The sequence below is a fragment of the Perca fluviatilis genome, chromosome 2, assembly GCF_010015445.1.
Source record: "Perca fluviatilis chromosome 2, GENO_Pfluv_1.0, whole genome shotgun sequence".
Lineage (NCBI taxonomy): Eukaryota > Metazoa > Chordata > Actinopteri > Perciformes > Percidae > Perca > Perca fluviatilis.
Window position 1 is genome coordinate 21,600,080 of NC_053113.1, and position 15,760 is coordinate 21,615,839.

The window sequence follows — 15,760 nt, forward strand, 5'->3', positions numbered from 1 at the left end:
TAACCTTATTTTTTAAAAACAAGTTTGCAGTTCAGGACAGATAAAAGCAGGCTACAGATTTAAAATATTTACACAAAACCTGAATCTCAACCCAACTGCACAACTGGTGTACAGATTGTGTGAGAGATAGGCAGTGTAAAAGACTTTAAAATTAATGCAAAATGTCCCGGAATGTGTTTTTTTTTTACCCAGTGTTCCCACCTCCTCTTTAAACCAAACGTTTTCTTTTAATCTATTTAGTTTAAGTAAAAAAACACACATTTTCTTTATATGTGAACATTGTCAAAAGATCGATGAAACTAACTACTGCTACAGCATTGTGTGTAAAGTGGAGGCATTAAAGAGAGAGGCAATGTTATAAATGTAACAAATATTTATTATTCAGATATCATTTCCAAAAATGCTCCTTTGTGATATATTATAGGAACCATATCCTCAAAAACAATTGCTTTCTGTCAAAGAGCTTTATTTTTGTTGTCTTTGTTGCTTTCTTTGCAGGTAGCGAGCACGAGCATCGCTGACAGTGACATCATTGTTTCGCTTCTCCAGCTTCTTCATGACATCCTCAGTAGAAACCTCTGAAAAAGGACAAAGTTATAATTTGGTTTGTTATACATGACTTCATTCACTCTGTAAAACAATTAACATCGTCATGCCCAAGTGCCTTTTAAAGTGATGGTTCGGAGTAATTCACCCTAGGGTCCTTTGCATGTCTCCAAACTTACCTCAATTATTACTTGTCTCCTGCTATATATACTACAGCACTTACTTTAAAAAAAAAAGTTAAATTAAAAAATATTTTTGTTGCATCTCTTTTCAGTGTTCAGTGACGTCCCTAAGCACTCGTCTTACAGCAGCAACAACAGCAAAGAGCAGAAGCCAGCAGGCAAGTGTTATTTACATAAACTTCTGGTGTACTTACAAACTTTCCAATCCATCGTTTTATGAGAGCATAACCTATTTGTACTACTTGTAGACGTTTGGTATCATTTCGGGCATTATTAGTGGGGTAACTTACGAGATACAAATGTGGGTCCATTAGCCCCTGCGCTAAGCTATTCAGCTGATAACGCTACTCTACGCTAACTCTCCCAATGTTCGACCCAGGTGAAAAAAGCTTCTGGGGGGGTGTTTGGCTCGAGGTCATGGTGCAAAGGACCCTAGGGTGAATTACTCCGAACCATCACTTTAAGTCACCCTGTGTCACTTATTTTCGATCATTTCATTTATTTTCATAGACCATTAAGCTGTACATCACTATATATATATATATATATATATATATATATATATATATATATATATATAAATCATTTTGCCGACCTGGTTGTCTTTTGGCAGCTTCCCTGGTCTCCCATTTTATCATCTCCTCATCAGTCACTTCTTCTCTCGCCACACCGCTCAGCTCATAGACATCCACCTCATGGAGTTTAGGTAATAAGTCTTTCACCCACTCGTATCGAATAGGACACACGGTCCTAATATACACCCGTGAGGTCACCAGCACATCGTGGAAAATGACCCAGTTCAGCTCATCCTCCTGGTCAAACAGCTTAGAGCATCAAGGGATTATGATCAAAGGAGAATTCAGAAAGTATGAAAGCTTTGGTTCCAAACAAAATTGTGTCCTCTATGAAAACTGTGTTTTATTATTATTATTATTTTTTTTTTTTATGCATTTACCGATGATGATGGATGAAAGTGAACCATGGATCCATGGCCATCCATTGTGCAAAACACCTTTCCAACGGACCTATGTGGGGTGGGGAAAAAAAATGGACTCAACAATTATTCACAACCAGCAATAATTGACATTACTATGAGATACAGTAATAAAGGAATCGCAAACCAGAGTTGAATATGGACCATTTTAAATTAACCTTGGGGATACCTTCTGGCAACGTTGGTGAAGTATCCTGTACACAGGCATCGTCTGAAGAGTTCGCTCTTATTGCCATCAAATGTGTCCACAGGGAAATCTTTCTTCTGAAAGGAAAGAGGGTCACACTCAAATTAATGATCATAGCAGTGTGTTGGCAAACAAAACAATAAATGAATAAATGACAGAGTTGAACATCTGAGCCCAGTGATCTGCAAGAGGTCCATTACAATTATTCAAGTACAACATTAGTGTGGGGAGCAAGCATGGTCTATAACAGCTAATACTAAATAGGCAGCATGGTGCATTGCAGTTAGTTGTAATATTTACAGCAATATGAAGCATTTAACAGGGCATGGACACACACCACGCTTGACTTGGTGATGTAAATTGCTATACCTGTTGCAGGCGGAGGAGGATCTCTCGCAACTGAGTCTCCACACTAAAGGCTGACTTCAGCGCCCTCCAGTGGATCCAATTATCCTTACACCAGGCTGAGGGTCTGTCACTGCAGGATGCAGGACAAAGGCTGACACTTAATACTATATATATATATATATATATATATATATATATATATATATATATATATATATATATATATATATATCTATATATATATATATAGATATATATATGATTTTATATATATATATATAAAATCATGCAGTATAAAATTCTGAATACATGGCAAGTGATAGACTAACACTGACATTTCTTTGCACACATACAAATAATACTGATGCATCTTGTAGCATTAATCAGTAAAGTTCTTTACCTGGATTTACATGACTGAAACACACTGAGGAGAGTGGCAAAGTCATTCATACTGCCGCTCTTGGCAGCCAGCGCTCTGTGCTTTTTATCTGCCTCTTTCTGCTTCTCAGGGTGGCCTGCAGGAAGGAAGAGAGGTCTTCACACAACACTTCTCGGCATGTGTCATTTCCTGACACACTCAATAAATAACTAAACCAACATTTCAGTAAATAATACAAAACGTCCTTGGCTCAATTTTTAAGTGAAATGCTACTGCTATTCCTTTAATAATATAAACCAAATATTATGGATAACAAAATAAATGTTTATTTATTTTTTATTTTTTGTAAGCTCTATGTTTTTCTCCCTCATAGTTTTTAATTGAACAGATGCTTTTTGTTCCCCTTTAAAGCTACATTGCTGACCTGGCCTGATGAAAATGTTCTCTACAGACAGCATGGCGGCCACAGGGAGCAGTAGGTCCTCACAGCCGAGCGAGGCGGCTTTGAGCACGGCCCTGGTAAGGCCTGGGTGCAGGGGGAACTCCACCATCAGCTCCCCCAGCTGGGTCACTCTACCTCTCCTACAGCCAACACACCAGACAGATAAGAGCTCATGAAGTTTCACAAAGAATTACTAAAAGCCACTACTGATTGTGCTTGGAAGTCCACAGGTCAACCGGTATAACCACTTACCTATCGATGGCATCAAATTGGTAGAGCTGTTTTAATGCCTCGAGAATAAACCGTTCCTCTGGACAGTCTAGATAAGGGAACCTTTAAAAAAAAAAAAACTCAGAAGGTAAAGACAACATACATAATTTTTTGTAAATATAAGAACGCAAACAAACTCAGAATGGGAATCAGTGTACCTAATGACATCATGAACGCCCAGGCACTTGAGTGTGAGTATCACTGCAGTCAGACTTGTCCTCTGGATTTCCGGAACTGTATATTCAGGCATGCTCTTCTCCCAGAATTCCTTGGTGTAGATTCGAAAGCACTTCCCGGCTGAGGTTCTTCCAGCTCGGCCTGCTCTCTGCTGAGCCTCACTCCTAATCACACACACAACAAAAAAAAACTTCCAGTTCAAATCTTTGTTGGCATGCTTTTTACATGGCATGGGTGTTGGCAGGAAAATCACATTAACAAACCTATTTGCAGGTCAAATGACACGGTAATTATTTATTCAAGAACTCACTTTGAAATAGGCACCACCTCCAAGATATCCATGCCCACCCTTGAGTTGTGGTTGAGTTGTTTCACAAACCCGCTGTCTATGATGTACCTTTAGGGGGAAGAATTGGATATGTTTTGCGTGAAATATTTGAATGCTGTCAATAGCACACAAGTCATTGTTGTATATCTGATAAATTCAGCCTAGCAGTCAGCCAATAACCACAGGCCTCACTTACTTTATGCCATTGATGGTGAGAGATGTTGCTGCAATGTTTGTGGCCACTACACACTTTCTTATTCCTGAAGGTGGAGGCTGAAAGATCTGCCTCTGTTGATCTAGGATGAGACCATAAATGATAGATGTTTTTGTTTTAACTTTTGCAGTATCCTCACAAAAAAAGAGATTGACTTAATCTGGAAAAAATTTGAATCTTCTTAACAATGAATAAGATGTAAAGTCTGTATGTATTTACCAGTGGGCATGGATCCATAAAGAGGCAAAATAAGAAGGCCCTCCACTGTTTGGTCCTGCACATCGTAGCGGTAATCAATAGACTCAGCTTTTTCATATAACAAGTCACAGGCCCGCTCAATCTCTGACTGACCTGTCAAATATGGAGGATTAATGTGACTGATTTTGTCAGGGTTAAAATATACTATAAGCTTCTTAATTACAGTCTGGCATTGCCAGACCTTCCTCCACAGTGCTGCACATGAAGGTCTGGCTAGTCCACACAGAATCAGAATCAGCTTTATTGGCCAGGTTTGCATAAACAAACAAGGAATTTGACTCTGGTTAATCTTTTTTCTCAAAGTACAACATTTATAAGAATAAAAACAGAAAGGACAGTAAGTAAGAAATATAAGAAAATACTGTTAAGTATGCAGTATAACAATACAATACACAGCATTCTGGGATGGGAGAAAAACGTGCTCTGGTTTATTGGCATTTCTTTAAACCAATCACAATCGTCATGGGCGGCGGGAAGGAACTTGTTTTGGTGGAACGTGTACGTTCAAAAGTTGTTTTAGTCGTGCAAAAGAAAACTCAGATTGGACAGATAGTCTAGCTAGCTGTCACGATTTACCATGCAGAGATATGGGGAGTAGTTAACCATAGTCGTCATAAATCAACCTGAGTTTAAAATTCCAACACAAAGAAAGCGGAAGGAAACGGACATCAGCGAAAAGACACGCATCCGGTGGAATTTACTGCGGCACCGGAGAAATCCCGGAAGTGAAACGTCGTGGATACAGACTATTAATTATGACTTACCTGTCAAAAACACAAGAATATCCCCAGCCATTTCACTGGTATGCACATCAAGGGCCACTTTGACAACCTAAGGAGCAAAAGATGAAGGGCAACAATAAGCATCAAGCTATAAACACATATATAAACTTGATTAACGAGTAATGATTAAGATGGGAAACCGAGTTAAAGTAAGTGTTTTTTGTTCCTGTAACATCCTAAGAATAAAAAATAAAAACACCTGAATCAAAGCTAAAACTCAGTACCTCTTTTGCATAACCAGTGCTCTCTATGTCTTTAGGTCCTACAGCAAAACCAAATGTGCAGGTGACAGGAAAAGCCCTCCCTGGAATAGAAAAGATGGGACAGCCGCCAAGAAAAGCTGAAAGTTTGTCCGTTTCCAAGGTGGCGGACATCACCACCACCTTCAAAGGGATTGATCGGCCCTTGGGGGTCTTAGCAGGGTTGGAGAACATTTTCTTCAGTAAACCCAGGAGAATATCCTGCAACAAATAAACACTTACTCAAAGTATGCATTGAAAGATTGACAAAGAAGTAAATTTAGTATGCTGACAATCTGTGTGCATCTTACTACTACAGCACAGAAATTTTAAATGTTAATGATATTAGGTCAATGTCATATTGACTCACTGTGTTAAGGCTGCGTTCGTGGACTTCATCCAAGACTACAACACTGTACTGAGAAAGTACAGGATCTGCCAGGATCTCTCTGAGCAAACAGCCGTCTGTCATATACTTCACCACGGTGCTCTGGCTCAAACACAGTCACATCTTTATGTTAAACATTTACAATAAACGTGTTGTATTATGTACAGGGGATGAATCCTCTTTGCCTCTCACCGGTGATGTGCAGTCATCAAAGCGTACTTGGTAGCCAACCTCTCTACCCAGATTGCACTGCATCTCCTGGGCTACCCTCTGAGCCACTGTGATGGCAGCCACCCGGCGGGGCTGGGTGATGCCAATTTTGCCATCTTTACAAAGACCTACACAAAATTAAAAAGTAGTGGCTCATATTAGAATCCAGTGGACCTTGGTAAAGTCTTTAAAAAAAAAAAAAATAAATCCTTTCATTTTATAAATATATTTTACTCTTCACCAATATCCGGAGTTTCCCGCGAATTCAACCAATCACAGCCAATGACCAAGCGGAAGTGAGAACGGGTTGACGTAACACATTTCATTTCCTAGTTTTTGAAGACGACACGTGTGTGACTCGAACATCTCACATGTACCAATAAAACGTACAGCAAAAGACCGTGCAAAACATTTCAGACCGTCCTGCCAACCTGTATTCATTTTAACATCAATGTACGCTGCATCGTTTTTTCAATGTAAAGTCGCTGAAAGCTTCTGCTTTTTCAATCCTGCCAGATCTCTGCAGCGGGCTGGGCGGCTGCTTAGTTACCCCCGCGACTGATGTGCATGTGTCAAGCTGCATAATAGATTTATATCATTTTTTAATATAAAAATATATTTTAAAATCAAAGGATGTTTTTGGTGGTTTGACATAAATAGGTCAAAGGGTCAAGCCCGCATAATAGATTTATAGCATTTTTTAATATTAAAAAATATTTTAAAAATTAAAGAATGTTTTATGTTTGTTTCTTTAAATAAGCTTTGTACAATGTTTAGGGGAGTTAGCTGAGTTCACCAAAAGTGGTTTGACATGAATAGGTCAAAAGGTCAAGCTGCATAATAGATTTATAGCATGTTTTTTACATTAAAAAAATGAAAAGATTTTTTTTTGAAAAAAGAAGCTTTGTGTTATGTGTAGGGGAGTTAGCTGAGTTCATCAGAGGTATGACATGAATAGGTCAAAATGGCAAGCCGCATAATAGATTTTTCGAATGTGTCGAATATCCAATGTTCAATATAAAACCAACTTTACCACGGTATCCAGTGGTCACATTTATCCGAACTATCCTAATCCACATAGGCCGGGTTTTATGGTTTAACCAACAAAATCGCATTAAATTGTATATAAATGTGTTAAGAGCACAAACGCTTGTCTCAGTGTAGTTCTGGTCTATGCAGTTTGTGTTTAGCAATGCTAGTAAGTAATGAAGTTAACGTTAATGCTAAATTAGCATTAACGTTAACTTCATATTAAAAGGGACAGGACATCAAAAAGACAGTTTACCTGCTTTATGCAGGTACTTTGGAAGTTGTGTGGTTTTCCCGCTGCCAGTCTCGCCGGTGACAACCAGGAAAGTGCTGTCTTTGACAGCCTGAATCAGTTTGGCTTTGTGCTGATAGATCGGCAGGTGTTCGGACTCATTTTCTTTTGAATCCAATCTCGTTGATTTGGACATAACTAAGTAACGTTAGCTTTACCAGCAGATAACAGTGTGAGGAGCTGAACAGACGAAAAAAATACCGACGTTAATCATGCGGAACACGGTTAAGTCGGTGTTTTTACCCACACCCACCCACAGACGGGATTAAACTTTACAATTAGCGAGTTCTTTCATGTTTATCTCTGTCGTTTCCAACAATAGAAAGTATAATATATGTCTATGTATAAAACCATAAAACATGCTCGCCCAATAACTTCCGCAAACTAACCCATTCAGCGTTTCTATTGGTCGAGCAGCGGGCACATGACCGAAGCTCTTCCACCATAATAAAAGTCTGGCTGGATTTTTTTTTTTTTTAATACAAGCTTTATTTACACAAGAAGTTAAATCGATTTGTTCACGTGTATACATAAAACAAATCTATTTATTCTAATGAACAAATCATTTATCATTGGTGGATGTAAAAATGTTACTCAAGTTAATTAAATGTATTTTGAGGTCTTCACTTTGAGCCCACCAACCATAGGGTAGCCTACATACAATTTTTTCACAACAACCCAAAATAAAGAAGTGCAACATCTGAAAAGGACTAGATTTATTTTCATTACAAAATCATAGACAGTTATTGACTGAACCGTTCTCCTTTGTGCTTCCAAATATAACTTGGTTATTTACAGTAGATAAAGAAGAGGTCCACCAGAGATTACACTGTAAAGAATGCTCTGCCCTGGCCCTGGTGTGCTTCGTCTTAATTTACGCCTTCCTGAAAGACATGGAAAAACAGAGAATCGTTCACAGTTACATATAAGCAAGTGAATAAATCAATAACCCAATATTCATTAGACTTAAAGGATCAATAGGCTGCAGCGTAACTTACTATTGCTGCAGGACTGTAAGCAAGCTGGTCCTTTACAGATCTCTATATCACAGTGGAAATATACCTGTAGGAGAACATCCGATTGTAAAACAAATCACCAAGGCCAAAATACACCAGCGAGATTAATAAAACATCTATTTTCTTTTTTCGTTTTGTTTTTACTTTGTCTTACATACCAGGTTTTCATTTGTTGGAGGCTTCACAAATGAGAACAGCTTGACCACAAACCATTTATGAAGAGCGGGGTATTTCAGCTCCTTACTGGGGACAACTGGTAACACAACAGTTCTGTGCCTATCACCACTGTAAGGACATCTGGATTTGATACAAAGAGGCGTTTTGGTTGATCAAAGTATAGGCCAAGATGTCTACATGTAAATTACCTTTTGGATAATAAAACACTGGTAAAATGTCTGGTAATTTCATGTGAATCCACCCTTTAACAAGCAGATTCCATCTTTGTGGGTCATGTGGGTTTTTAGTCGGTGTTGCCCAGCAGTCTTCCAGCAGCAGCACCAAATCCTTGTTTTCATGTTTGAGAACAAACACCTCCACATACACAGGCTGGCCAAGCTCAGTTACTGGTGGAGGACCTCGAGAGGAATAGAAAGACTTGTAACTGGAGTCTGTAGATAAAAGAAGAAAAAAAAAGCTTCTCTATGATCCAAGTTTAAAACTTTTAAAGTAAATGTGATTGATTAACTTTTCATGTTTTAACAAATTTTGATGGTATTTTACATGGCTAATACATTTTGTTGAATAAAAACATACATACACACATTTAGATGGAATAAGTTTCATGAACAATAAAAGTAAAAATTAGAAATAAAAAGCAAAAACTTGACTAATTTGACCTTTGGCAAACCTCATTTCAGTCCTCAGTATTCCCTCGCTCTTCAGTGTTGACATGTACTCAGATTTTTCTCCCTGAACCTCGATGCCCAGTTGAGTAATTTGGGTTAGCGCAAAGCTACAATGCACAGTACAACTAAAAAAAAAGAAAACGTAAATGAGTGTCCATTCAAAAAGCAGGAGAAGTGGAACATTTTCATTTCTTACTGGAAAGGAGTGTCACGAAATATAGAGCCTTTCCGCAGTTGTTGTTTCACCTCAATGTTGACCCAGTAAGTTATACTCCCATCTGCTATCTGTATCACATAACCAAACTTGTTATGGTTAGTCACAAAAATAATGTCTCAAGACTGTGGATGTGATCTATATACATTTACCACAGACTGAGTGCCACAATCAGTAAATGGAAAGCTGAAAGTGATGGCCTCCTTGGATCGTTTTTTGGGTTTACAGTTGTGGCTTTGGCTGGAAGGGATCCAGACTGCATCCAGGTTCAGAGGTGGGACTGTGGCATTCTGAGGGATGGTAATGTTGAACCCATCCTTGTTGCAGAAAAGAATTCTAGATATCAGTGGATCATCATTTTTGTTCACCTCTGTAACAAAACAAACACTAAATAATTATTAATAAACGACATACATACTGACATGACATTTATCTGTGCTCGTAGAATTGCTACCTTTCATTTTTCTTTCACAGATGAGAGGTATTGACTTGACAATTTCAACTCTTCCCCTGTCTGTAAATGCCATGATGACAACAGTCAGATTTGTTGTGTATTTCTATTAAAACAAAGGGTAAGATTAGAATATGGAAAACGTTTGTATAAACATGCATTAGAAATAGCTTAAGATATTTTTTCAGCTTACTTGTCTTCTCACAAAACATCCGTGGGAAGCAACTGTTAGGAAAATAAAGGTGGCATTTCCTCCAAGAAAGTAGTGGCACTGTTTTGCTATAGCGATGGCTTGGTAATATCCACTGTGATCATCTGTGTGTAATTTTGGGCACAAACAAGAGCACAGAAAACACCTCAAAGCTATGTGTCATCATTGATCATTATCATTTATTTTTAGCGTCTGACTTACCTTGAACATAAATGGTGAAAGGAAGACCAGCAAATTGCACCTTTGATATGTAAACAGACATGAACCCATCGTGGCAAATCGACGCATCATTACTCATATTGTTAGCAACTGCTGCTTCCAATAGTTTTGAAGCAGCATGGGCTTCACGTTTCAAAAGAAGCAGTGCTAACAAAACAAATGTCACCAAAATGCAGTGTGTACTGTGGCTCCTCATCTTTGGATACGGAGGACTCTGACAGGTGGAGCAGCTGCTTCTCATTTGGCTTAATTGGCACAACTCTAATGAGAGGAAAAGCAACTCTCTGTTGCCACACAGCACGAGGGTACTGTGTTTAAATCAGTTTCTGGGGCATTTCTCCCTGTATCCTCCCACAGTTAAAAGATATGCAGGTGGGCCCCTGGTTAGCTCACCAAGTAGCGCCCAACTATAGAGGTTTACTCCTCGATGCAGCGGCTGCAGGTTCAACTCTAACCTGTGGCCCTTTGCTGCAGGTCATTCCCCTTTCAAATCTAAGCTGTCCTATCCAAATAAAGGCCTGAAAATGCCCCAAAAATAATAATAATAATAAGACATGCAGGTGAACCTGAGACTCTAAACTGTCTGTAGTTGTGAATGTAGTGTGGTTTATGGAAACCCACAAAAGGCTTTCATTTTGTCTGCAAGTCAAACTGAAAGTATAAAGCAATTTATATGGTCATAAAAGTAGGCCTACTGTTTTGCTTCTCACATGCATTCAGTACAGCTTGCATACACAGGTTTGTCTAATTTAACACATACATGGACTACGTCTCGATTTGTCTGTGAAGATCTTTATTTGATAGTCTTTACCAAACAGCAATCACTCATTGTCTACTACATGTACAGGAAATGCAGTGCAATTATACAGCAAACAAATATAATATATGTATCAGGTATAATATGTCATTGGAAAGGATGTTGATACTGAAAATATCTCAAAAGCTGTTTAAGCTCTCCTTTACTCTCTCTATAGGCGGTTGAGCTGGTCTGTGCTCCTGTTGTAAATCGGGTTTTTGTATTCAGCATCTGACAAGGAAACAACGGAGAAATGAAAGGGAAAAGGGGAAAGCGGTTGAGCGCACAGTATTATTTCATCCCGAAAGATCTCCACAGATGAAGTCAGCACTCACTTTCTTTGGCTTTCTTCTTCCCCAGACCTGATGCAAAACAAAATATGTGATTAATAAGTGATTAATGTAAGAGATTTATTTTTGCATTAGGCTATTTATTCTGACACACAGATAGGCTAAATCATTTTGACAAATGAAATTAAATCAAAATACCTTTGCGATTATTCTTTGCCTGAGTTGCCATGGCTTGTTGCTGGCTGATTTCACTTTGGTTAGCTGTATAATGAAATGAATAAGTGAAATTCCTGACAGCATTGAAATTATGAAAAAAAAGATAGATATATTACCGTAATAATGCCGACTGAGACTTGTTTGCCGTAATCTGCTGAAGAGTTCTGAAGAGGTTAGAGATAAGACTGAGTTACTCCAGTTTGTCAAGATAATAAGAGTAACCAGTAGTACAAAGAGCAGTAATTCTGCTCAATATTAAGCACCTTGATGAACTCTCAGTTTCTTTTTCTGACTTTCCATCCTCTCAAACTGGTTCAAGTTTGGATAAATCCCACTGGCACTTTGAATGGGTTGAGTCCCTTGCGGATCAGGCAGAACTTCTGATACTGGACTGCAATAATTTCTGATGGGGTCATCCTGCTGGTTGGATGGGCCTTGGTCATCATTTTCTGATATTTAGAAAAGATAAGCTTAAATATTGACTCAGACAATTGGGATGTTTTAGGTGGGATAACAAAGACATTAGCTTTTTAGCAAGGTGAATCAATAGATGACATGGAAAGAAAGGATAAAAGAAAAAAGAAGAGCTGTGTGAACGCACCATAAACAAGATGATCATTGCCTGCTCCTGAAGGAAAAGGAAACACTATGACACAGGTTTCTTGTCAAGAAAACACAACAGACATATGACTTGCCCTCATCACATTATTGAGATAGATTACCTCTGTGCTGTTGCTCTACTGGCGCTCTGCCTGTTTCTGCGGGTGGAGCACTGACACCTGCAGTGGGACAATATATGAAGCAACTTAAAGGAATAGTTGTTGGGGTGTTGGTGGAAATATGTTTTGTCTCATATTAATCTTGTAAATAAGGCTACAGCTAGCAGCAGGTTAGCTCAGCTTAGCACAAAGACAGAAACTGGTCCTTTACAGATCAGAAACAGGGGAAATAGCTAACCTGCCTCTGTTCAAAGTCTTAAAAAATTTAACTAACAATTTTGCCAAACGGTTGTTGACATTTGTGGGAGATATCATCACTGTTAGAAATTTAGATTATCTCGCAATTACATCTCCAAGGCTAATGTGGATGGTTTTCCCAACTATAGGTTGCTCATAATTACAATTTAAACAACATGGCGTCACTGTGACAAGAGCCAGGCAAGCTGTTTACCCGTTTCTAGTCTTTGTGCTAAGCTAAGCTAATCATCTCCTGGCTCTAGCTTCACGTTAAGTGAATGTACAGAGGGTGGTATCGATCTTCTCGGTAACGTGCACCCAAAAAATCTATTCATTTTAAAAAAGAATGTGCATTGTTGTGTATTTGCTATACTTCATCACTGAATTTGCCAATGTGCTCTGTTGTGTGCATTTTCAGTGTCCTGTGCATGATATTAATATCTTCTTAAATAACTTTAACAGATGCAACTCCTTATAATTTAATTTGGATTTAAGATGCCTTAACTGGCTATAATGTACAGTGCTGTAGGCCTTCTGTACAGTATATTCCTGTGCTCTAATGTAAAAGTATCTGTGTACCGAGAAAGATTCTACAGAAGATGAATATAATGTAAATGGTAAATTGTGAAATTATTGTTTACCCTCAGTACCTGTACCTTCAGGATTGTCCTGCTTTCTGTTATTGCAGCACACTGAAATAAAAAGTTTAATAATAAAGTTTCTTTTTTTAAAATAACCACCAAATCCATCAAATGAACTAACAAAACCAACTTTTATCCTATCATCTGTGTGGTCTGAGAGTGCAAGACTGAGCAAATACTTACATTTGCACTTGGTGCAGCAGTAGCCACCGACGCTCAGCAGGATCAAAGCAGCCACGCCAACACAGATGAAAATCAATAGCCTCATCTCTTCACTCAGAGCATCTGCATTATAAGTTGTGGTTTTACAAATATGTATTTCACAGGAAACTCTAGCTCATTCACTTGTCCTCTCTGATGGGGGAGGTTTGTGACCATGGAAAGGAAGGAGGCCGCATGTTTCCGCACAGGCTGCTGCTCAGTATTGAGAAAGCATTACTTTAAAGGTCCCATGGCATGAAAATGTCACTTTATGAGGTTTTTTAACATTAATATGAGTTTCCCCAGCCTGCCTATGGTCCCCCAGTGGCTAGAAATGGCGACAGGTGTAAACCGAGTCCTGGGTATCCTGCTCTGCCTTTGAGAAAATGAAAGCTCAGATGGGCCGATCTGGAATCTTGCTCCTTATGAGGTCTTAAGGAGTAAGGTTACCTCCCCTTTCTCTGCTTTGCCCCCTCAGAGAATTTGGCCCACCCATGAGAGAGAGACATCATGGCTTTCAAATGAGCAAAGTGGCAGTTGGTCAAGGCCACACCCCCACCCTCCACCTTGCCCCCCCTCTCCTCAATAGCTACAGACACAGAAATGGCACATACTAAGGAAAGCTCATTGTTGGACTGGCTCTAGTGGCTGTAATCCTGCACCAAGGCTGAATTTCGGGAAAGAGACTTCAGATACAGTATTAGGGGACCACTAAGGCCTATATAAAAGCATCCAAAGAGCACCATGTCATGGGACCTTTAAAACTTTCAAACCAAAATCACCTACCTCTTTCAGCAACCAACTTCACTTGAAGACATTTATATTTCTGCTTACAGCGATAACACCCGAGGTCAGAGTTGTTAAGTCCATCGATGAAGATGGAGTAGTTCCCCTCTGAGCCCTGGTTAGGAAAGACTCTCACCCGACCATGCCTGTGGTCCCGGAACTTAATAAGGCCTTCAGATTTGATATGGACCAGAATCCCCTTAAGATTGTGGGCCCAGGACACCCAGTCGCCTTGAATTGTTGAAAAGTTGCATGGCAGGAGCACAGAGGAGCCAAGTGGAGCGCTGAGTGTGTGCGTCTCACAAACACTGGAATGCTGCTCACAAGAGTTCTCTTCTTAACGGGAAAAGAGAAATACAAGAACAAGTTTCAACTTTAGGTCGCTTATGTCATATTCAAATAACCAAGAGTACCAACAGTAAAAACTCGTCCTCCTTATTACCGTACATATTTAAAACATTTGTCTGGATATCTTTAAATTAATTGTCAGGGCTGGGAATACATTTATTAAATGTGACTGGTAATACTTTAGCAAAAAATTGAGCAGAAAAAAAATATAAAAATTACAACTTTTTTAAAGACACTGATTAAAAACATATATAACATTGAAACTGATTTTTTAAAAATAATCTATAATCTTCCCACAAATTCTTACAAATTAGCCCAATATTACTAGATAAATTGTGTTTTAAAGGTGGGTGGGGGAATAATGAATATGACATATCATTTAATACATTACGAACACCATAGTCCACAGTCCATAGTCATATCTTGTCTTCTTGTCAACAATTTTCTAAGCTCTAAGTATGTTAACTTAAATATTTAAGCACGAGACTTCAAAGATTGAGGAACTGAAATTGACTGAATGATGTACAAACAGATCAAACAATTATAATGTAGCAAAACAGGGGGAGTTTTATTCATGGAACGTTTTATATAAATTATATTTTCATTCTCTAATTTTATTCACAAAAGGACTTACCATTTGAAGACACACAGATAAAGCACAGGGCTAAAAGGACAATCCACCTGTCAGCAGTCATTGTCAGCAACTTGTACAGTGTGAGCAGCAATGTGGTAAAGCTGCACGCTAACCCCCTCTAAGCATCACGGCACAAAACCACAAGACCATCACGGGTCATTTAGTTATTTTCGAAAGTGCTTTGTTGTCTTTTAGTTTCACATGAACGGCAGCCATAATGTTTGACATAACATTTTTTCTTCAACTTGTAAGGTGATCATGTTAACTATTTAAATTTAAATCAATAAATATTTATCTTTTACACAATGAACATGTAGATGATTGTGAGAAAAAGGCCTGAAATAACTCCTCCTCCAGATCACTTCCTGTTGATGCTTCCAGAGAAAGGGGTCTTGTGATGGCATATGTAAAGGTTAATAAAAAAGTTCATCACCAAGGCTAAAAAGCACAAGGTCTAAAAGACAAGTAGCACATTTTTAAACCTATATTTTATGTTAAGCTAAGATCAAATCTGGGGTCTTTGTAGGCAGCGTGTAACACTACCCAGGTTTCCTCTGTGTCTGCTGATTTGTGATAACCACAAAAAGAAATACTGATAAATAGGAATAATGATATATCTAACAAGCACTTATAATACGGTGGACATTTTTTTCTTCATAATTGCTTCATCA

The 15,760-nt window shown here is 38.6% G+C and overlaps 3 protein-coding genes across 14 annotated transcripts; all 3 read right to left on the minus strand.

Annotated features, from left to right (window-relative positions):
- Nucleotides 1–449: 449 nt before the first annotated feature.
- Nucleotides 450–7,661, minus strand: dhx40 (DEAH (Asp-Glu-Ala-His) box polypeptide 40). The gene is made up of 17 exons (XM_039792047.1): nt 7,230–7,661; nt 5,927–6,072; nt 5,717–5,836; nt 5,332–5,568; nt 5,090–5,156; nt 4,287–4,418; nt 4,050–4,149; nt 3,836–3,922; nt 3,507–3,689; nt 3,331–3,411; nt 3,061–3,218; nt 2,658–2,772; nt 2,279–2,387; nt 1,892–1,986; nt 1,684–1,753; nt 1,324–1,552; nt 450–578 (listed from the first exon to the last, which is right to left on the minus strand). Exons 1-17 carry the CDS (start codon nt 7,399–7,401, stop codon nt 466–468), a joined length of 2,214 nt encoding a protein of 737 aa, XP_039647981.1. The 5' UTR covers nt 7,402–7,661; the 3' UTR covers nt 450–465.
- Nucleotides 7,662–7,964: 303 nt separating this feature from the next.
- Nucleotides 7,965–10,559, minus strand: LOC120572601 (zona pellucida sperm-binding protein 4-like). 3 transcript variants are annotated; one of them, XM_039821926.1, is made up of 10 exons: nt 10,204–10,559; nt 9,985–10,106; nt 9,795–9,897; nt 9,487–9,710; nt 9,323–9,411; nt 9,118–9,251; nt 8,647–8,889; nt 8,440–8,534; nt 8,264–8,327; nt 7,965–8,149 (listed from the first exon to the last, which is right to left on the minus strand). In XM_039821926.1, the coding sequence occupies exons 1-10, from the start codon at nt 10,460–10,462 to the stop codon at nt 8,058–8,060; spliced, it is 1,425 nt and encodes a 474-aa protein (XP_039677860.1). In that variant the 5' UTR covers nt 10,463–10,559; the 3' UTR covers nt 7,965–8,057. The 3 variants fall into 3 exon arrangements, with proteins under 3 accessions (XP_039677860.1, XP_039677866.1, XP_039677874.1); XM_039821932.1 differs by having other exon boundaries at nt 9,493–9,710; nt 10,204–10,556; XM_039821940.1 differs by having other exon boundaries at nt 8,440–8,578; nt 8,700–8,889; nt 10,204–10,555.
- Nucleotides 10,560–10,734: 175 nt separating this feature from the next.
- On the minus strand, nt 10,735–15,167 carry LOC120572205. 10 transcript variants are annotated; one of them, XM_039821452.1, is made up of 11 exons: nt 15,090–15,167; nt 14,156–14,443; nt 13,304–13,405; nt 13,121–13,171; nt 12,246–12,302; nt 12,125–12,169; nt 11,787–11,972; nt 11,640–11,687; nt 11,506–11,568; nt 11,353–11,379; nt 10,735–11,248 (listed from the first exon to the last, which is right to left on the minus strand). In XM_039821452.1, the coding sequence occupies exons 1-11, from the start codon at nt 15,148–15,150 to the stop codon at nt 11,190–11,192; spliced, it is 987 nt and encodes a 328-aa protein (XP_039677386.1). In that variant the 5' UTR covers nt 15,151–15,167; the 3' UTR covers nt 10,735–11,189. The 10 variants fall into 10 exon arrangements, with proteins under 10 accessions (XP_039677386.1, XP_039677380.1, XP_039677360.1 ...); XM_039821446.1 differs by having other exon boundaries at nt 12,125–12,151; nt 13,136–13,171; nt 14,108–14,443; XM_039821426.1 differs by having other exon boundaries at nt 13,136–13,171; nt 14,108–14,443.
- Nucleotides 15,168–15,760: the final 593 nt, after the last annotated feature.